The sequence below is a fragment of the Coregonus lavaretus genome (assembly GCF_964263955.1).
Source record: "Coregonus lavaretus genome assembly, contig: HAP1_SCAFFOLD_720, whole genome shotgun sequence".
NCBI classification, from domain to species: domain Eukaryota; kingdom Metazoa; phylum Chordata; class Actinopteri; order Salmoniformes; family Salmonidae; genus Coregonus; species Coregonus lavaretus.
In genome coordinates, this window is record NW_028164941.1 from 182,501 (window position 1) to 204,340 (window position 21,840).

Genomic DNA, 21,840 nt, shown 5'->3' on the forward strand with positions numbered 1-21,840 from the left:
AGGAGCTAGGGTTAGGAGCTAGGGTTAGGGTTAGGAGCTAGGGTTAGGGTTAGGAGCTAGGGTTAGGGTTAGGAGCTAGGGTTAGGAGCTAGGGTTAGGGTTAGGAGCTAGGGTTAGGGTTAGGAGCTAGGGTTAGGGTTAGGAGCTAGGGTTAGGAGCTAGGGTTAAGGTTTAAGTTTTGGGGTTAAGGTTAGGGAAAATAGGATTTTTGAATGGGGCTGAATTTTGTGTCCCCCCCCACAAGGTTTGTTTTACCAGACTGTGTGTGTGTGTGTGTTGACTAACTGACACTAAAGGGCCAAACTGAGCCAAGCTGTGCCGGCCTGGTTTCACATCGCTGTACAACAAAGGGACATGGGAGAACAAACTCCAGAGCCGGTAGGGTACGGATTGGCCCTGTAGTGGAAATCAACTGCATCAGGGTGATAAATCCTCTGTTCTCTCCCGTCACTCAGGTTGTAGTTGGAGTGACGACTGCAGCAGCTCAGGGACAACCAACTGGCTGGTTCTCAAGAATCTCACAACTCAGGTAAACACACACACACACACACACACACACACACACACACACACACACTCACACACACACTCACAGTCCAGCCTACTGTCTACCGGTGTTGTAGGACTTGACTCTGACTCGACCAGTGGGCACTTTGTCAGAAAAATCTATCGTTTGCGTAATTCAACATACTAGCTACAAACAGCAAACGTGCAACAGTGTCATGAAACAGAAAAAAATGGTTGGCTACTTTTAGGACTACCAAGGAATCTAGTGACTGGTTGGCTACTTTTAGGACTACCAAGGAATCTAGTGACTGGTTGGCTACTTTTAGGACTACCAAGGAATCTAGTGACTGGTTGGCTACTTTTAGGACTACCAAGGAATCTAGTGACTGGTTGGCTACTTTTAGGACTACCAAGGAATCTAGTGACTGGTTGGCTACTTTTAGGACTACCAAGGAATCTAGTGACTGGTTGGCTACTTTTAGGACTACCAAGGGTCTAGTGACTGGTTGGCTACTTTTAGGACTACCAAGGAATCTAGTGACTGGTTGGCTACTTTTAGGACTACCAAGGAATCTAGTGACTGGTTGGCTACTTTTAGGACTACCAAGGGTCTAGTGACTGGTTGGCTACTTTTAGGACTACCAAGGGTCTAGTGACTGGTTGGCTACTTTTAGGACTACCAAGGAATCTAGTGACTGGTTGGCTACTTTTAGGACTACCAAGGGTCTAGTGACTGGTTGGCTACTTTTAGGACTACCAAGGAATCTAGTGACTGGTTGGCTACTTTTAGGACTACCAAGGGTCTAGTGACTGGTTGGCTACTTTTAGGACTACCAAGGAATCTAGTGACTGGTTGGCTACTTTTAGGACTACCAAGGGTCTAGTGACTGGTTGGCTACTTTTAGGACTACCAAGGAATCTAGTGACTGGTTGGCTACTTTTAGGACTACCAAGGAATCTAGTGACTGGTTGGCTACTTTTAGGACTACCAAGGAATCTAGTGACTGGTTGGCTACTTTTAGGACTACCAAGGAATCTAGTGACTGGTTGGCTACTTTTAGGACTACCAAGGGTCTAGTGACTGGTTGGCTACTTTTAGGACTACCAAGGAATCTAGTGACTGGTCGGCTACTTTTAGGACTACCAAGGGTCTAGTGACTGGTTGGCTACTTTTAGGACTACCAAGGAATCTAGTGACTGGTTGGCTACTTTTAGGACTACCAAGGAATCTAGTGACTGGTTGGCTACTTTTAGGACTACCAAGGGTCTAGTGACTGGTTGGCTACTTTTAGGACTACCAAGGAATCTAGTGACTGGTTGGCTACTTTTAGGACTACCAAGGAATCTAGTGACTGGTCGGCTACTTTTAGGACTACCAAGGGTCTAGTGACTGGTTGGCTACTTTTAGGACTACCAAGGGTCTAGTGACTGGTTGGCTACTTTTAGGACTACCAAGGGTCTAGTGACTGGTTGGCTACTTTTAGGACTACCAAGGAATCTAGTGACTGGTCGGCTACTTTTAGGACTACCAAGGGTCTAGTGACTGGTTGGCTACTTTTAGGACTACCAAGGGTCTAGTGACTGGTTGGCTACTTTTAGGACTACCAAGGAATCTAGTGACTGGTCGGCTACTTTTAGGACTAGCAAGGAATCTAGTGACTGGTTGGCTACTTTTAGGACTACCAAGGAATCTAGTGACTGGTCGGCTACTTTTAGGACTACCAAGGAATCTAGTGACTGGTTGGCTACTTTTAGGACTACCAAGGAATCTAGTGACTGGTTGGCTACTTTTAGGACTACCAAGTGTAGCCACAGACTGTTATGTGCTAGCGGTCTAGTCTGTGTTTTATAATACCACGTACCGCTAGCAGCAGTTTAGCCACAGACTGTTATGTGCTAGCGGTCTAGTCTGTGTGTTTTATAATACCACGTACCGCTAGCAGCAGTTTAGCCACAGACTGTTATGTGCTAGCGGTCTAGTCTGTGTTTTATAATACCATGTACCGCTAGCAGCAGTTTAGCCAGACTGTTATGTGCTAGTGGTCTAGTCTGTGTTTTATAATACCACGTACCGCTAGCAGCAGTTTAGCCAGACTGTTATGTGCTAGCGGTCTAGTCTGTGTTTTATAATACCACGTACCGCTAGCAGCAGTTTAGCCACAGACTGTTATGTGCTAGCGGTCTAGTCTGTGTTTTATAATACCACGTACTGCTAGCAGCAGTTTAGCCAGACTGTTATGTGCTAGCGGTCTAGTCTGTGTTTTATAATACCACGTACCGCTAGCAGCAGTTTAGCCACAGACTGTTATGTGCTAGCGGTCTAGTCTGTGTGTTTTATAATACCACGTACCGCTAGCAGCAGTTTAGCCACAGACTGTTATGTGCTAGCGGTCTAGTCTGTGTTTTATAATACCATGTACCGCTAGCAGCAGTTTAGCCAGACTGTTATGTGCTAGTGGTCTAGTCTGTGTTTTATAATACCACGTACCGCTAGCAGCAGTTTAGCCAGACTGTTATGTGCTAGCGGTCTAGTCTGTGTTTTATAATACCACGTACCGCTAGCAGCAGTTTAGCCACAGACTGTTATGTGCTAGCGGTCTAGTCTGTGTTTTATAATACCACGTACCGCTAGCAGCAGTTTAGCCACAGACTGTTATGTGCTAGTGGTCTAGTCTGTGTTATATAATACCACGTACCGCTAACAGCAGTTTAGCCACAGACTGTTATGTGCTAGCGGTCTAGTCTGTGTGTTTTATAATACCACGTACCGCTAGCAGCAGTTTAGCCACAGACTGTTATCTGCTAGCGGTCTAGTCTGTGTGTGTTATAAAACCACGTACCGCTAGCAGCAGTTTAGCCACATACTGTTATGTGCTAGCGGTCTAGTCTGTGTGTTATAAAACCACGTACCGCTAGCAGCAGTTTAGCCACATACTGTTATGTGCTAGCGGTCTAGTCTGTGTGTTATAAAACCACGTACCGCTAGCAGCAGTTTAGCCACAGACTGTTATGTGCTAGCGGTCTAGTCTGTGTGTTTTATAAAACCACGTACCGCTAGCAGCAGTTTAGCCAGACTGTTATGTGCTAGCGGTCTAGTCTGTGTTTTATAATACCACGTACCGCTAGCAGCAGTTTAGCCACAGACTGTTATGTGCTAGCGGTCTAGTCTGTGTGTTTTATAATACCACGTAACGCTAGCAGCAGTTTAGCCACAGACTGTTATGTGCTAGCGGTCTAGTCTGTGTTTTATAAAACCACGTACTGCTAGCAGCAGTTTAGCCACAGACTGTTATGTGCTAGCGGTCTAGTCTGTGTTTTATAAAACCACGTACCGCTAGCAGCAGTTTAGCCACAGACTGTTATGTGCTAGCTGTCTAGTCTGTGTTTTATAATACCACGTACCGCTAGCAGCAGTTTAGCCACAGACTGTTATGTGCTAGCGGTCTAGTCTGTGTTTTATAAAACCACGTACCGCTAGCAGCAGTTTAGCCACAGACTGTTATGTGCTAGCGGTCTAGTTTGTGTGTTTTATAATACCACGTACCGCTAGCAGCAGTTTAGCCAGACTGTTATGTGCTAGCGGTCTAGTCTGTGTGTTATAAAACCACGTACCGCTAGCAGCAGTTTAGCCACAGACTGTTATGTGCTAGCGGTCTAGTCTGTGTGTTATAAAACCACGTACCGCTAGCAGCAGTTTAGCCAGACTGTTATGTGCTAGCGGTCTAGTCTGTGTTTTATAAAACCACGTACCGCTAGCAGCAGTTTAGCCACAGACTGTTATGTGCTAGTGGTCTAGTCTGTTTTATAATACCACGTACCGCTAGCAGCAGTTTAGCCACAGACTGTTATGTGCTAGCGGTCTAGTCTGTGTTTTATAAAACCATGTACCGCTAGCAGCAGTTTAGCCAGACTGTTATGTGCTAGTGGTCTAGTCTGTTATAAAACCACGTACCGCTAGCAGCAGTTTAGCCACAGACTGTTATGTGCTAGCGGTCTAGTCTGTGTTTTATAAAACCACGTACCGCTAGCAGCAGTTTAGCCACAGACTGTTATGTGCTAGCGGTCTAGTCTGTGTGTTATAAAACCACGTACCGCTAGCAGCAGTTTAGCCACATACTGTTATGTGCTAGCGGTCTAGTCTGTGTGTTATAAAACCACGTACCGCTAGCAGCAGTTTAGCCACATACTGTTATGTGCTAGCGGTCTAGTCTGTGTGTTATAAAACCACGTACCGCTAGCAGCAGTTTAGCCACAGACTGTTATGTGCTAGCGGTCTAGTCTGTGTGTTTTATAAAACCACGTACCGCTAGCAGCAGTTTAGCCAGACTGTTATGTGCTAGCGGTCTAGTCTGTGTTTTATAATACCACGTACCGCTAGCAGCAGTTTAGCCACAGACTGTTATGTGCTAGCGGTCTAGTCTGTGTGTTTTATAATACCACGTAACGCTAGCAGCAGTTTAGCCACAGACTGTTATGTGCTAGCGGTCTAGTCTGTGTTTTATAAAACCACGTACTGCTAGCAGCAGTTTAGCCACAGACTGTTATGTGCTAGCGGTCTAGTCTGTGTTTTATAAAACCACGTACCGCTAGCAGCAGTTTAGCCACAGACTGTTATGTGCTAGCTGTCTAGTCTGTGTTTTATAATACCACGTACCGCTAGCAGCAGTTTAGCCACAGACTGTTATGTGCTAGCGGTCTAGTCTGTGTTTTATAAAACCACGTACCGCTAGCAGCAGTTTAGCCACAGACTGTTATGTGCTAGCGGTCTAGTTTGTGTGTTTTATAATACCACGTACCGCTAGCAGCAGTTTAGCCAGACTGTTATGTGCTAGCGGTCTAGTCTGTGTGTTATAAAACCACGTACCGCTAGCAGCAGTTTAGCCACAGACTGTTATGTGCTAGCGGTCTAGTCTGTGTTTTATAAAACCACGTACTGCTAGCAGCAGTTTAGCCACAGACTGTTATGTGCTAGCGGTCTAGTCTGTGTTTTATAAAACCACGTACCGCTAGCAGCAGTTTAGCCAGACTGTTATGTGCTAGCGGTCTAGTCTGTGTGTTATAAAACCACGTACCGCTAGCAGCAGTTTAGCCAGACTGTTATGTGCTAGCGGTCTAGTCTGTGTTTTATAAAACCACGTACCGCTAGCAGCAGTTTAGCCACAGACTGTTATGTGCTAGTGGTCTAGTCTGTTTTATAATACCACGTACCGCTAGCAGCAGTTTAGCCACAGACTGTTATGTGCTAGCGGTCTAGTCTGTGTTTTATAAAACCATGTACCGCTAGCAGCAGTTTAGCCAGACTGTTATGTGCTAGCGGTCTAGTCTGTTATAAAACCACGTACCGCTAGCAGCAGTTTAGCCACAGACTGTTATGTGCTAGCGGTCTAGTCTGTGTTTTATAAAACCACGTACCGCTAGCAGCAGTTTAGCCACAGACTGTTATGTGCTAGCGGTCTAGTCTGTGTGTTATAAAACCACGTACCGCTAGCAGCAGTTTAGCCACAGACTGTTATGTGCTAGCGGTCTAGTCTATGTTTTATAAAACCACGTACCGCTAGCAGCAGTTTAGCCACAGACTGTTATGTGCTAGCGGTCTAGTCTGTGTTTTATAATACCACGTACCGCTAGCAGCAGTTTAGCCAGACTGTTATGTGCTAGCGGTCTAGTCTGTGTGTTATAATACCACGTACCGCTAGCAGCAGTTTAGCCACAGACTGTTATGTGCTAGCGGTCTAGTCTGTGTGTTATAATACCACGTACCGCTAGCAGCAGTTTAGCCAGACTGTTATGTGCTAGCGGTCTAGTCTGTGTTTTATAATACCACGTACCGCTAGCAGCAGTTTAGCCAGACTGTTATGTGCTAGCGGTCTAGTCTGTGTGTTATAAATGTGCAATGAGCATAAAAATACTCATTTATAAAAGGAACTGGCAACTCGTTCTCATTCTGAGAAATAACCTCCTTCTTATGCTGGTAGGCAACTTGATTTCAACATCTGAACTAGGCCTGACCCCATTTAGTCGACTGGTCCATTGTTTGGTCGACCGAGATTTCTTTAGTCGATCGGTCAAATGTCTTGTTTTTTTTTCCCTCCATGGTGCACAAGACACCCGTCTGATTGGCTCCCCGTCTCAGTGGACCGATCCATTGCGGAGATCACGGGGATGGCTCAGTCCATCACTCTTAAGACATGTGAAATTGTATGTTGGTTACATGATGTAAAAAAATAATGGTGCAACACTAATAACTCTTTAATATTTATTTTATAGCAAATGCGCTTTCTCCCGCGGTTCTGAAACATAATCATCAGTGCGCCCGTAGAATTGGCGCCTTTCCCTACGTAGCTATGTGCATAATAGCAAGGTTCTCCTGAGTGGCGCAGTGGTCTAAGGCACTGCATCGTAGTGCAAAACTGTGCCACTAGATCCTGGTTCGAATCCAGGCTCTGTCGCAGCCGGCCGCGACCGGGAGACTCATGGGCGGCGCACAATTGGCCCAGCGTCGTCCAGGGTAGGGGAGGGAATGGCCGGCAGGGATGTAGCTCAGTTGATAGAGCATGGTGTTTGCAACGCCAGGGTTGTGGGTTCGATTCCCACAGGGGGCCAGTATAAAATAATAATAATATGTAAGTCGCTCTGGATAAGAGCGTCTGCTAAATGACTAAAATGTAAATGTAAAATGTAGGTTAAGCAGCATATTGGTGTTGAGAACAATGTGGTGGAGGCAGCAGCACAGACGAGGAAACAGCCCTGAATACTATTTGTCTAAGAAAACTGAGGAGAGAGGAAACCCCAACTTAATTAGGGCTATAATCAATAACCTGACTGTTAAATGGACCTGGCTTTATAAATCATCCATATATATCTACAGAAATAAGACAGATCCTGTTTCCTGTTTCCTGTTTGAGTGTTTGTTTAATAGCCTACTGATTCAGTGAGCACCAAGCCTCATGCAACAGCAAAATGCTGGATAAAGCAATTTAACACGGTGGCTTCTTCATGGCTGTTACTTCCATCTCTTCCCTCCTACTACTATAACACGGTGGCTTCTTCATGGCTGTTACTTCCATCTCTTCCCTCCTACTACTATAACACGGTGGCTTCTTCAAGGCTGTTACTTCCATCTCTTCCCTCCTACTACTATAACACGGTGGCTTCTTCAAGGCTGTTACTTCCATCTCTTCCCTCCTACTACTATAACACGGTGGCTTCTTCAAGGCTGTTACTTCCATCTCTTCCCTCCTACTACTATAACACGGTGGCTTCTTCAAGGCTGTTACTTCCATCTCTTCCCTCCTACTGCTATAACACGGTGGCTTCTTCAAGGCTGTTACTTCCATCTCTTCCCTCCTACTACTATAACACGGTGGCTTCTTCAAGGCTGTTACTTCCATCTCTTCCCTCCTACTACTATAACACGGTGGCTTCTTCAAGGCTGTTACTTCCATCTCTTCCCTCCTACTGCTATAACACGGTGGCTTCTTCAAGGCTGCTACTTCCATCTCTTCCCTCCTACTACTATAACACGGTGGCTTCTTCAAGGCTGTTACTTCCATCTCTTCCCTCCTACTACTATAACACGGTGGCTTCTTCAAGGCTGTTACTTCCATCTCTTCCCTCCTACTACTATAACACGGTGGCTTCTTCAAGGCTGTTACTTCCATCTCTTCCCTCCTACTGCTATAACACGGTGGCTTCTTCAAGGCTGTTACTTCCATCTCTTCCCTCCTACTGCTATAACACGGTGGCTTCTTCATGGCTGTTACTTCCATCTCTTCCCTCCTACTACTATAACACGGTGGCTTCTTCAAGGCTGTTACTTCCATCTCTTCCCTCCTACTACTATAACACGGTGGCTTCTTCAAGGCTGTTACTTCCATCTCTTCCCTCCTACTACTATAACACGGTGGCTTCTTCAAGGCTGTTACTTCCATCTCTTCCCTCCTACTACTATAACACGGTGGCTTCTTCAAGGCTGTTACTTCCATCTCTTCCCTCCTACTACTATAACACGGTGGCTTCTTCAAGGCTGTTACTTCAATCTCTTCCCTCCTACTACTATAACACGGTGGCTTCTTCAAGGCTGTTACTTCCATCTCTTCCCTCCTACTACTATAACACGGTGGCTTCTTCAAGGCTGTTACTTCCATCTCTTCCCTCCTACTACTTTAACACGGTGGCTTCTTCAAGGCTGTTACTTCCATCTCTTCCCTCCTACTACTATAACACGGTGGCTTCTTTATGGCTGTTACTTCCATCTCTTCCCTCCTACTACTATAACACGGTGGCTTCTTCAAGGCTGTTACTTCCATCTCTTCCCTCCTACTACTATAACACGGTGGCTTCTTCAAGGCTGTTACTTCCATCTCTTCCCTCCTACTACTATAACACGGTGGCTTCTTCAAGGCTGTTACTTCCATCTCTTCACTCCTACTACTATAACACGGTGGCTTCTTCATGGCTGTTACTTCCATCTCTTCCCTCCTACTACTATAACACGGTGGCTTCTTCATGGCTGTTACTTCCATCTCTTCCCTCCTACTACTATAACACGGTGGCTTCTTCAAGGCTGTTACTTCCATCTCTTCCCTCCTACTACTATAACACGGTGGCTTCTTCAAGGCTGTTACTTCCTTCTCTTCCCTCCTACTACTATAACACGGTGGCTTCTTCAAGGCTGTTACTTCCATCTCTTCCCTCCTACTACTATAACACGGTGGCTTCTTCAAGGCTGTTACTTCCATCTCTTCCCTCCTACTACTATAACACGGTGGCTTCTTCAAGGCTGTTACTTCCTTCTCTTCCCTCCTACTACTATAACACGGTGGCTTCTTCAAGGCTGTTACTTCCATCTCTTCCCTCCTACTACTATAACACGGTGGCTTCTTCATGGCTGTTACTTCCATCTCTTCCCTCCTACTACTATAACACGGTGGCTTCTTCAAGGCTGTTACTTCCATCTCTTCCCTCCTACTACTATAACACGGTGGCTTCTTCAAGGCTGTTACTTCAATCTCTTCCCTCCTACTACTATAACACGGTGGCTTCTTCAAGGCTGTTACTTCCATCTCTTCCCTCCTACTACTATAACACGGTGGCTTCTTCAAGGCTGTTACTTCCATCTCTTCCCTCCTACTACTTTAACACGGTGGCTTCTTCAAGGCTGTTACTTCCATCTCTTCCCTCCTACTACTATAACACGGTGGCTTCTTCATGGCTGTTACTTCCATCTCTTCCCTCCTACTACTATAACACGGTGGCTTCTTCAAGGCTGTTACTTCCATCTCTTCCCTCCTACTACTATAACACGGTGGCTTCTTCAAGGCTGTTACTTCCATCTCTTCCCTCCTACTACTATAACACGGTGGCTTCTTCAAGGCTGTTACTTCCATCTCTTCACTCCTACTACTATAACACGGTGGCTTCTTCATGGCTGTTACTTCCATCTCTTCCCTCCTACTACTATAACACGGTGGCTTCTTCATGGCTGTTACTTCCATCTCTTCCCTCCTACTACTATAACACGGTGGCTTCTTCAAGGCTGTTACTTCCATCTCTTCCCTCCTACTACTATAACACGGTGGCTTCTTCAAGGCTGTTACTTCCATCTCTTCCCTCCTACTACTATAACACGGTGGCTTCTTCGAGGCTGTTACTTCCATCTCTTCCCTCCTACTACTATAACACGGTGGCTTCTTCGAGGCTGTTACTTCCATCTCTTCCCTCCTACTACTATAAAACGGTGGCTTCTTCAAGGCTGTTACTTCCATCTCTTCCCTCCTACTACTATAACACGGTGGCTTCTTCATGGCTGTTACTTCCATCTCTTCCCTCCTACTACTATAACACGGTGGCTTCTTCAAGGCTGTTACTTCCATCTCTTCCCTCCTACTACTATAACACGGTGGCTTCTTCATGGCTGTTACTTCCATCTCTTCCCTCCTACTACTATAACACGGTGGCTTCTTCATGGCTGTTACTTCCATCTCTTCCCTCCTACTACTATAACACGGTGGCTTCTTCAAGGCTGTTACTTCCATCTCTTCCCTCCTACTACTATAACACGGTGGCTTCTTCAAGGCTGTTACTTCCATCTCTTCCCTCCTACTACTATAACACGGTGGCTTCTTCATGGCTGTTACTTCCATCTCTTCCCTCCTACTACTATAACACGGTGGCTTCTTCAAGGCTGTTACTTCCATCTCTTCCCTCCTACTACTATAACACGGTGGCTTCTTCAAGGCTGTTACTTCCATCTCTTCCCTCCTACTACTATAACACGGTGGCTTCTTCAAGGCTGTTACTTCCATCTCTTCCCTCCTACTACTATAACACGGTGGCTTCTTCAAGGCTGTTACTTCCATCTCTTCCCTCCTACTACTATAACACGGTGGCTTCTTCAAGGCTGTTACTTCCATCTCTTCCCTCCTACTGCTATAACACGGTGGCTTCTTCAAGGCTGTTACTTCCATCTCTTCCCTCCTACTACTATAACACGGTGGCTTCTTCAAGGCTGTTACTTCCATCTCTTCCCTCCTACTACTATAACACGGTGGCTTCTTCAAGGCTGTTACTTCCATCTCTTCCCTCCTACTGCTATAACACGGTGGCTTCTTCAAGGCTGCTACTTCCATCTCTTCCCTCCTACTACTATAACACGGTGGCTTCTTCAAGGCTGTTACTTCCATCTCTTCCCTCCTACTACTATAACACGGTGGCTTCTTCAAGGCTGTTACTTCCATCTCTTCCCTCCTACTACTATAACACGGTGGCTTCTTCAAGGCTGTTACTTCCATCTCTTCCCTCCTACTGCTATAACACGGTGGCTTCTTCAAGGCTGTTACTTCCATCTCTTCCCTCCTACTGCTATAACACGGTGGCTTCTTCATGGCTGTTACTTCCATCTCTTCCCTCCTACTACTATAACACGGTGGCTTCTTCAAGGCTGTTACTTCCATCTCTTCCCTCCTACTACTATAACACGGTGGCTTCTTCAAGGCTGTTACTTCCATCTCTTCCCTCCTACTACTATAACACGGTGGCTTCTTCAAGGCTGTTACTTCCATCTCTTCCCTCCTACTACTATAACACGGTGGCTTCTTCAAGGCTGTTACTTCCATCTCTTCCCTCCTACTACTATAACACGGTGGCTTCTTCAAGGCTGTTACTTCAATCTCTTCCCTCCTACTACTATAACACGGTGGCTTCTTCAAGGCTGTTACTTCCATCTCTTCCCTCCTACTACTATAACACGGTGGCTTCTTCAAGGCTGTTACTTCCATCTCTTCCCTCCTACTACTTTAACACGGTGGCTTCTTCAAGGCTGTTACTTCCATCTCTTCCCTCCTACTACTATAACACGGTGGCTTCTTTATGGCTGTTACTTCCATCTCTTCCCTCCTACTACTATAACACGGTGGCTTCTTCAAGGCTGTTACTTCCATCTCTTCCCTCCTACTACTATAACACGGTGGCTTCTTCAAGGCTGTTACTTCCATCTCTTCCCTCCTACTACTATAACACGGTGGCTTCTTCAAGGCTGTTACTTCCATCTCTTCACTCCTACTACTATAACACGGTGGCTTCTTCATGGCTGTTACTTCCATCTCTTCCCTCCTACTACTATAACACGGTGGCTTCTTCATGGCTGTTACTTCCATCTCTTCCCTCCTACTACTATAACACGGTGGCTTCTTCAAGGCTGTTACTTCCATCTCTTCCCTCCTACTACTATAACACGGTGGCTTCTTCAAGGCTGTTACTTCCTTCTCTTCCCTCCTACTACTATAACACGGTGGCTTCTTCAAGGCTGTTACTTCCATCTCTTCCCTCCTACTACTATAACACGGTGGCTTCTTCAAGGCTGTTACTTCCATCTCTTCCCTCCTACTACTATAACACGGTGGCTTCTTCAAGGCTGTTACTTCCTTCTCTTCCCTCCTACTACTATAACACGGTGGCTTCTTCAAGGCTGTTACTTCCATCTCTTCCCTCCTACTACTATAACACGGTGGCTTCTTCATGGCTGTTACTTCCATCTCTTCCCTCCTACTACTATAACACGGTGGCTTCTTCAAGGCTGTTACTTCCATCTCTTCCCTCCTACTACTATAACACGGTGGCTTCTTCAAGGCTGTTACTTCAATCTCTTCCCTCCTACTACTATAACACGGTGGCTTCTTCAAGGCTGTTACTTCCATCTCTTCCCTCCTACTACTATAACACGGTGGCTTCTTCAAGGCTGTTACTTCCATCTCTTCCCTCCTACTACTTTAACACGGTGGCTTCTTCAAGGCTGTTACTTCCATCTCTTCCCTCCTACTACTATAACACGGTGGCTTCTTCATGGCTGTTACTTCCATCTCTTCCCTCCTACTACTATAACACGGTGGCTTCTTCAAGGCTGTTACTTCCATCTCTTCCCTCCTACTACTATAACACGGTGGCTTCTTCAAGGCTGTTACTTCCATCTCTTCCCTCCTACTACTATAACACGGTGGCTTCTTCAAGGCTGTTACTTCCATCTCTTCACTCCTACTACTATAACACGGTGGCTTCTTCATGGCTGTTACTTCCATCTCTTCCCTCCTACTACTATAACACGGTGGCTTCTTCATGGCTGTTACTTCCATCTCTTCCCTCCTACTACTATAACACGGTGGCTTCTTCAAGGCTGTTACTTCCATCTCTTCCCTCCTACTACTATAACACGGTGGCTTCTTCAAGGCTGTTACTTCCATCTCTTCCCTCCTACTACTATAACACGGTGGCTTCTTCGAGGCTGTTACTTCCATCTCTTCCCTCCTACTACTATAACACGGTGGCTTCTTCGAGGCTGTTACTTCCATCTCTTCCCTCCTACTACTATAAAACGGTGGCTTCTTCAAGGCTGTTACTTCCATCTCTTCCCTCCTACTACTATAACACGGTGGCTTCTTCATGGCTGTTACTTCCATCTCTTCCCTCCTACTACTATAACACGGTGGCTTCTTCAAGGCTGTTACTTCCATCTCTTCCCTCCTACTACTATAACACGGTGGCTTCTTCATGGCTGTTACTTCCATCTCTTCCGTCCTACTACTATAACACGGTGGCTTCTTCATGGCTGTTACTTCCATCTCTTCCCTCCTACTACTATAACACGGTGGCTTCTTCAAGGCTGTTACTTCCATCTCTTCCCTCCTACTACTATAACACGGTGGCTTCTTCAAGGCTGTTACTTCCATCTCTTCCCTCCTACTACTATAACACGGTGGCTTCTTCATGGCTGTTACTTCCATCTCTTCCCTCCTACTACTATAACACGGTGGCTTCTTCAAGGCTGTTACTTCCATCTCTTCCCTCCTACTACTATAACACGGTGGCTTCTTCAAGGCTGTTACTTCCATCTCTTCCCTCCTACTACTATAACACGGTGGCTTCTTCAAGGCTGTTACTTCCATCTCTTCCCTCCTACTACTATAACACGGTGGCTTCTTCAAGGCTGTTACTTCCTTCTCTTCCCTCCTACTACTATAACACGGTGGCTTCTTCAAGGCTGTTACTTCCATCTCTTCCCTCCTACTACTATAACACGGTGGCTTCTTCAAGGCTGCTACTTCCATCTCTTCCCTCCTACTACTATAACACGGTGGCTTCTTCATGGCTGTAACTTCCATCTCTTCCCTCCTACTCCTCTATAGATTGACGTCTCTACTCTGAGGACTATGTATGTTACTAACTGCTCTCCTCCCTCCCTCCTTCCATCTCTCCTTCCATCTCCCCTCCCTCCCTCCCTCCCCTCCCCTCCCTCCTTCCATCTCTCCTCCCCTCCCTCCCTCCCTCCCTCCCCTCCCTCCTTCCATCTCCCCTCCCTCCCCCCCTCCCCTCCCCTCCCCTCCCCTCCCCTCCCCTCCCCTCCCCTCCCCTCCCTCCCTCCCTCCCTCCCTCCCCTCCCTCCCCTCCCTCCCTCCCTCCCTCCATCTCTCCCCTCCCCCTCCCTCCCTCCCCTCCCCTCCTCCCTCTCTCCTCCCTCCCCTCCCTCCATCCCCTCCCCTCCATCCCCTCCCCTCCCTCCCTCCCTCCCTCCCTCCCTCCCCTCCCCTCCATCCCCTCCCCTCCCTCCCTCCCTCCCTCCCTCCCTCCCCTCCCCTCCCTCCCTCCCCTCCCCTCCCCTCCCCTCCCTCCCTCCCTCCCTCCCTCCCTCCCTCCCTCCCTCCCTCCCTCCCTCCCTCCCTCCCCTCCCCTCCCCTCCTCCCTCTCTCCTCCCTCCCCTCCCTCCATCCCCTCCCCTCCCTCCCTCCCTCCCTCCCTCCCCTCCCCTCCCCTCCCCTCCCCTCCCCTCCCTCCCTCCCTCCCCTCCCCCCCCTCCCTCCCCTCCCACTCCCTCCCCTCCCTCCCCTCCCTCCATCCCCTCCCCTCCATCCCCTCCCCTCCCTCCCTCCCCTCCCTCCCCTCCCTCCCTCCCTCCCTCCTTCCATCCCTCCCCTCCCTCCCCTCCCCTCCTCCCTCTCTCCTCCCTCCCCTCCCTCCATCCCCTCCCCTCCCTCCCTCCCTCCCTCCCCTCCCCTCCCCTCCATCCCCTCCCCTCCCTCCCCTCCCTCCCCTCCTCCCCCTCCCCTCCCCTCCCTCCCCTCCTCCCTCCCCTCCCCTCCCTCCCCCCCTCCTTCCATCCCTCCCCTCCCTCCCCTCCCCTCCTCCCTCTCTCCTCCCTCCCCTCCCTCCATCCCCTCCCCTCCATCCCCTCCCCTCCCTCCCTCCCTCCCTCCCCTCCCTCCCCTCCCTCCCTCCCTCCCTCCCTCCTTCCATCCCTCCCCTCCCTCCCCTCCCCTCCTCCCTCTCTCCTCCCTCCCCTCCCTCCATCCCCTCCCCTCCCTCCCTCCCTCCCTCCCTCCCTCCCTCCCCTCCCCTCCCCTCCCCTCCATCCCCTCCCCTCCCTCCCTCCCTCCCCTCCCTCCCCTCCTCCCCCTCCCCTCCCCTCCCCTCCCTCCCCTCCCCTCCTCCCTCTCTCCTCCCTCCCCTCCCTCCATCCCCTCCCCTCCCTCCCTCCCTCCCTCCCTCCCTCCCTCCCTCCCTCCCTCCCTCCCCTCCCCTCCCCTCCCCTCCCCTCCATCCCCTCCCCTCCCTCCCTCCCTCCCTCCCCTCCTCCCCCTCCCCTCCCTCCCCTCCCCTCCCCCTCCCCCTCCCCTCCCTCCCCTCCCCTCCCCTCCCTCCCCTCCTCCCTCCCCCCTCCCCTCCCTCTCCAGATGGATGGTTCTACTCTGAGGACTCTCTGTATGCAACACGGTCCTCTGATTACATTCCACCTCAACCTGCCGCATGGTAATGCTGTCGTCTGCTACAGCTCCAAGGACGAGGCAGCCAGGGCACAGAAGAGTCTGCACATGTAAGATACACACGGGGACACACACCACAGACACACACCACAGACAATTATACACACACACACGCAACTCTCTCTTCATCCTCCTCTCTCTCCTCCTCCTCTCTCTTCATCCTCCTCTCCCTCTTCCTCCTCCTCTCCCTCTTCCTCCTCCTCTCCCTCTTCATCCTCCTCCTCTCCCTCTCTCTCCCCAGGTGCATACTAGGGAACACTACTATCCTGGCTGAGTTTGCCAGCGAGGAGGAAATCAACCGTTTCTTTGCACAAGGTCAGTCATTGGCCGCTGTCTCCCCGGGCTGGCAGGTCATTGGCTCCTCTCAGAGCCGAATGGGCGGAGCCTTGGAGGGGTCCCACCCCTTCCCCAGCCGCGCCCCCGAGCCCAGTCAATGGCACGTCGGCGACCTCCACGGCTCTTCCCTTTGGGGCGGGCCGAACTATTCCACAAGCCTATGGGGGAGCGCCAGCGAGGGCGGGAGGATCAGCAGCCCTTCTCCAATCAGCTCCTTCCTCCCCGTGGATCACCTGACAGGGGGCGGGGACTCCATGTGACAGCCGGCGTCAGTCCAAAACGCTGTGTAGCCTTGGCGACAGACGGAATAGTCTAGAATAGGTTATCGCCACAGTCTCAAACACAAAGAAAAAAAAACAAACAGAAAAAGACCAAAAACAGACTTAGGTAAAAAAAACACAAATGGCACTAGTTGTTCTCCTTCTCACTTACATATATACAGGGAGGGGATCATCACCCTGGGGGGAAAAATACGTTACGTTTTTTTCTCTGCACATATATCTCCACTTTGTTTGTTTTTTTTAGCCCCCAAAAAAAACATATCAGTTGGTATACTTGAATCATGCAGGCCAATTCTATAATGTGAATGAAAGGATGACGGATGCTTCTTCCAGGTAGTGCTCTTCTGATGACAAAAGGAAAAAAAAGCTTCAATGGAAGCTCATTTCTGTCTGTTCATCCCATGTTCTTTATTGGATTCAATCATTTCTATTTTTATTTGTATTATTTTGCATTTGTTTGTTTTCGGCGTATTATTTTTTTTTTTGGAGCTTTTTGAACTTTTGCACTGAATGGTTTTTTTTCTCAGTATATAATCTGCAATATAGAGGGAGCTGCCAGATCCAGTGTAGCTGTTTACTCAAGGACGTTCTTACGGTGTGTGTGTGTGTGTGTGTGTGTGTGTGTGCGCGCGCTCTCCTCTCTGCCTTGGCACAAATACCTTCCGGTGGTATTGTGGAGAACCAGATCAACATTACAGAAATGCTGATTTTAGGATTATTTGACGATATTTAAAAGACAGAAGTATTTGCACCAATGTTGTGTTTTAAAACTAAAGAACGTGAGCTCTGCAGTGCAAAGGATTGTAGCCACCAGCAGCTGAGACTAGTGCCCCCACCCTGCCGGGGGGGGAACAGCACTTTGACAACAGAGGCAGAACATGTTGTTAGAGGAATCCTATTGTTTCGATGTGGTGATTGGTGCCAGCCTTCGGTTGTTATGGGGACGGCCTCTGGTTGTTATGGGGACGGCCTCTGGTTGTTATGGGGACGGCCTCTGGTTGTTATGGGGACGGCCTCTGGTTGTTATGGGGACGGCCTCTGGTTGTTATGGGGACGGCCTCTGGTTGTTATGGAGACGGCCTCTTGTTGTTATGGAGACGGCCTCTTGTTTACAGGCCTTGGGAGGGCGGTCATCTTCCTTCATTTTAAAAACGAAATAAAAGAAACTATTAAATACATGTAAAAAAAAATATTAAAATGAAAAAATCGCTACAAAAAAATATATAAAAAGTAAGAACAAAAAATAAAAAAGTATACCACAACTCTATAGAGGACGAAGACGATGCTGAAACTCTGGGAACTGGGATCCATGTTCTGACCATGGGTCTGGTGTGGGTCGGTCATTGTTCTGACCACGGGTCTGGCGTGGGTCGGTCAGTGTTCAGACCACGGGTCTGGCGTGGGTCGGTCAGTGTTCTGACCACGGGTCTGGCGTGGGTCGGTCAGTGTTCTGTCCACGGGTCTGGCGTGGGTCGGTCAGTGTTCTGACCACGGGTCTGGCGTGGGTCGGTCATTGTTCTGACCACGGGTCTGGCGTGGGTCGGTCAGTGTTCTGACCACGGGTCTGGCGTGGGTCGGTCAGTGTTCTGACCACGGGTCTGGCGTGGGTCGGTCAGTGTTCTGACCACGGGTCTGGTGGTTGGTTAGATCTGTTTGTCTCGCCTGCTTAATAACCAGCAATGGTTCTCAGGAAACGGAGCCAGTTCCCCCCCCCCCCGTAGATCCTCTCCTTGTAGGAAACGTACAACTTTTAGCACTGAAACTACTTCTAGCCGTGTGAGTAAAGTTATGTTATTTTTTTCTCTCTCTCTGCCAAAATGACCTGCTTTGAAGGTGGAGCAGCTCTGCAGTTCACTACACACTGCTGTCCAATATGCTGTCTGTAGAGGAGGGGCTCAGAGGTGGGCTGGAGAATCAGAACACTTCCTCCTCTCCTCCACGCCACTGTCCTCCCAGTGGTCTGGGTGTCTGGGTGTGTGACGTCAGTGGGTGTGTGTGTGTGTAACGTCTGTGTGTGTGTGTGACGTCTGTGTGTGTGTGTGTGTGTGTGTGACATCAGTGTGTGTGTGTGTGTGACGTCAGTGGGTGTGTGTGTGTGTAACGTCTGTGTGTGTGTGTGACGTCTGTGTGTGTGTGTGTGTGTGTGTGTAACGTCTGTGTGTGTGTGTGTAACGTCAGTGTGTGTGTGTAACGTCAGTGTGTGTGTGTGTGCGTGACGTCAGTGTGTGTGTGTGTGACGTCAGTGGGTCTGTGTGTGTGTGACGTCAGTGTGTGTGTGTGTGTGTGTGATGTCAGTAGGTCTGTGTGTGTGGGACTGAACTATAAAGCTGATCCTGTATCTATGCATACTATAGCCAGCCACAAAGGCCTACAGACGGGCTAGTTCTGTCCATGTCACCACGTCAAAATGTTTCCAGAAATTAATAATGTGATGGTGATGATATGACCTTGTTTCAATCTCTCATTGCCACAGATGGTGTTGAAGAAAAAAAAACCTCTGTAAAAAAAAAATATATATATATATATATATAATAATGTGTTTTTTCTTTGGTTGATAATATTTGAACAGTGCAAAAGTCGTCCACATTTCATTGCCTTGCTTGTACTTGTTTGATTAAAAAAAGCAAGTCCAGTGGCTTTTTACCTGTCTTGTTTACAATAGAACATGATTGTAATGGTCACAGTTAGCCTGTGTCTGTCTGAAGCTCCTCACCAGGGACTGGCTCAAACGCCACTCTGTTCTCTAGTGCGCCACTGAAGGCCAGAGGCCTCGTACAGGGGGCAGTGTGTAGGGGAGCAGGCAGCCATTTTTAGAATAGGTCCTGGTGAATCAGGGTGGGGGGGGGTGTTTGGCTGCTTCATACCTCTAGATGGCGCTGTCTGCCATCGCTGAAAGGGGGGGACGGGGGAAATGTAACCTATTTGGTGGAAGTAAACAACTCATCTGAATAATTGACATATATTTACCGACTATTTACAATATTGATTGTTTTAGTTATGGTGATGATGCACAATGTGTGAAAGCTTCGACTAGGGGGCGCCGTCAGCATTAGGCAAAGCCATGGACCTTCATTTATTTACTTTACATTTATTTCTCTTAAAAAGCTGTTGTTTCTTTCCAGTAGTTTCTATTTGACTAGTAGAGTTTGCTAGTTGTGTGTGTTTTTAAGTTGAGTTCCTTGACTGTATCGAATGACTTAAAGCATTTAGAGTACAGACCATTGAGTATTACTCTGCCATGACCTGCTAGTGGTGTGCCAGTATTGAACCATTTTTAGTAACGACCGCTCTACCAAATATAATTCAATCAAAAAAGATTTGTTTATTTCATTCCAGATCTTTGCTTATCTCACTTTTTTGTTTAACAAAATGTTGCACGAAACATCGGAAGCAGGTTTTTTTTTTTTTTTTTTGGTTGGTGTGAATAATAACTTTATTGAGACGCTGAACTGAGAAGCTTTGGATTTGCACTTGGATTATTTAAAGACAGACTGGGGGAAGGACTGACGTAGACCAGGAGGGAGTCTTGTCTGTCTGTCTGTCTGTCCGGATGGGGCTGTAATCTGGCGTTTGGCCCATGGTGTGTCTGTCTGTCTCTCCGGATGGGGTTGTAATCTGGCGTTTGGCCCATGGTCTGTCTCTCCGGATGGGGCTGTAATCTTGCGTTTGGCCCATGCTGTAGAGGGAGTGGTAGTGTTGTGCTCTGACAGGGTGGGACAGGCTGGTAGTGTGGTGGTATGAGGGGTGTCTCAGTGCTGAGCTAACCCCAGCAGAGGGCACTGTCTGTGGGATGAGCTGCCTGCCTGTCAGGGTAGCATGACGCCGCTAGCACAGAGCTAGTTGTTGTTGTTGTTGTTGTCAGAGACCCGCCTCTCAGCCTGACTCAGAGGGTTCTGATTGGCACTCAGCCTGACTCAGGAAAGGGTTCTGATTTGGCTCTCAGCCTGACTCAGGAAAGGGTTCTGATTTGGCTCTCAGCCTGACTCAGGAAAGGGTTCTGATTCTGATTTGGTTCTTCAAGGCTGTTCAGGGAAAACCTTTCTCTGGGTACAAGTCTCCCCCTTAACAAAGATCCAGGATCAGCTCTGCTCCCTATATCCTAACCTTAACCGTTAGGGGAGAAAGGGATCGGTGTCTGATCAGTTACCGCTGGGTGTTAAGTCTGTCTGTGGAGTGGATATGGACAGACAATGGGGACAGAGCCGTCTGTCTGATTTTGCGTCTGTCCAACCTCGTTCGTCTCCTCTGTTTTGGTGTTTTAGCTTAATCCCAGTGTAGCAGTAAGTCCCTACCCACTGCTACTCAGTCACACTGTCATGCCAAATCAAAGAGGAAGGGAGAGAGGGAGGAACGGGTTGGGGAGGGAGGCGTGGTGGTGGTGGTGTAAAAGCCAGTCACACTGTCATGCCAAATCAAAGAGGAAGGGAGAGGGGGAGGAACGGGTTGGGGAGGGAGGCGTGGTGGTGGTGGTGGTGGTGGTGTAAAAGCCAGTCACACTGTCATGCCAAATCAAAGAGGAAGGGAGAGAGGGAGGAACGGGTTGGGGAGGGAGGCGTGGTGGTGGTGGTGGTGGTGGTGGTGGAAAAGCCAGTCACACTGTCATGCCAAATCAAAGAGGAAGGGAGAGAGGGAGGAACGGGTTGGGGAGGGAGGCGTGGTGGTGGTGGTGGAAAAGCCAGTCACACTGTCATGCCAAATCAAAGAGGAAGGGAGAGAGGGAGGAACGGGTTGGGGAGGGAGGCGTGGTGGTGGTGGTGGTGGTGGTGGTGGAAAAGCCAGTCACACTGTCATGCCAAATCAAAGAGGAAGGGAGAGAGGGAGGAACGGGTTGGGGAGGGAGGCGTGGTGGTGGTGGTGGTGGAAAAGCTGGACAATGTTTATGCTTGAAATGTCTTTTTTTTTTTTTTTTTTTTTTTTTGCAAAAGGAAGTCCAGGAATTTAAAGAAGAAGAAAGTTCAACCATGAGCAATGTACAATCCCCACAGCTGCCTAGTAGTGTGTCCACCTGGGGGACGGGGCCCTGGCCTGGGTGACGGGGCCCTGGCCTGGGGGACGGGGCCCTGGCCTGGGGGACGGGGCCCTGGCCTGGGGGAAGGGGCCCTGGCCTGGGGGAAGGGGCCCTGGCCTGGGGGAAGGGGCCCTGGCCTGGGGTACGGGGCCCTGGCCTGGGGTACGGGGCCCTGGCCTGGGGGACGGGGCCCTGGCCTAGGGGACGGGGCTCTGGCCTCCTATCTACCCCTGGATCTGTTTTCTCTTGACCTAGTATCCTGTGATCAAAGTCTTCTATCTAAGCCGTGATGTGTATTAAACATGGTTCCCTCCCCAACCGGTTAACGATAAGGCTCGAGAGAGAGAGGGGTTAGTAGATGTTGCTGAACTGGGAGGGATCGGGCCGTCTCTCTCGT

The 21,840-nt window shown here is 48.9% G+C and overlaps 1 protein-coding gene across 1 annotated transcript in view; it reads left to right on the forward strand.

Moving 5' to 3' along the window:
* LOC311116436 (trinucleotide repeat-containing gene 6A protein-like) overlaps positions 1-19,255 on the forward strand; it is an 83,585-nt gene extending 64,330 nt beyond the window's left edge. The window contains exons 18-20 of the mRNA XM_084191523.1: positions 456-529; positions 15,729-15,868; positions 16,060-19,255. Of these exons, the coding sequence (XP_084047649.1) occupies positions 456-529; positions 15,729-15,868; positions 16,060-16,414 (569 nt within the window). The 3' untranslated portion in view covers positions 16,415-19,255. The remainder of the gene's footprint in view (positions 1-455; positions 530-15,728; positions 15,869-16,059) is intronic.
* Positions 19,256-21,840: the final 2,585 nt, after the last annotated feature.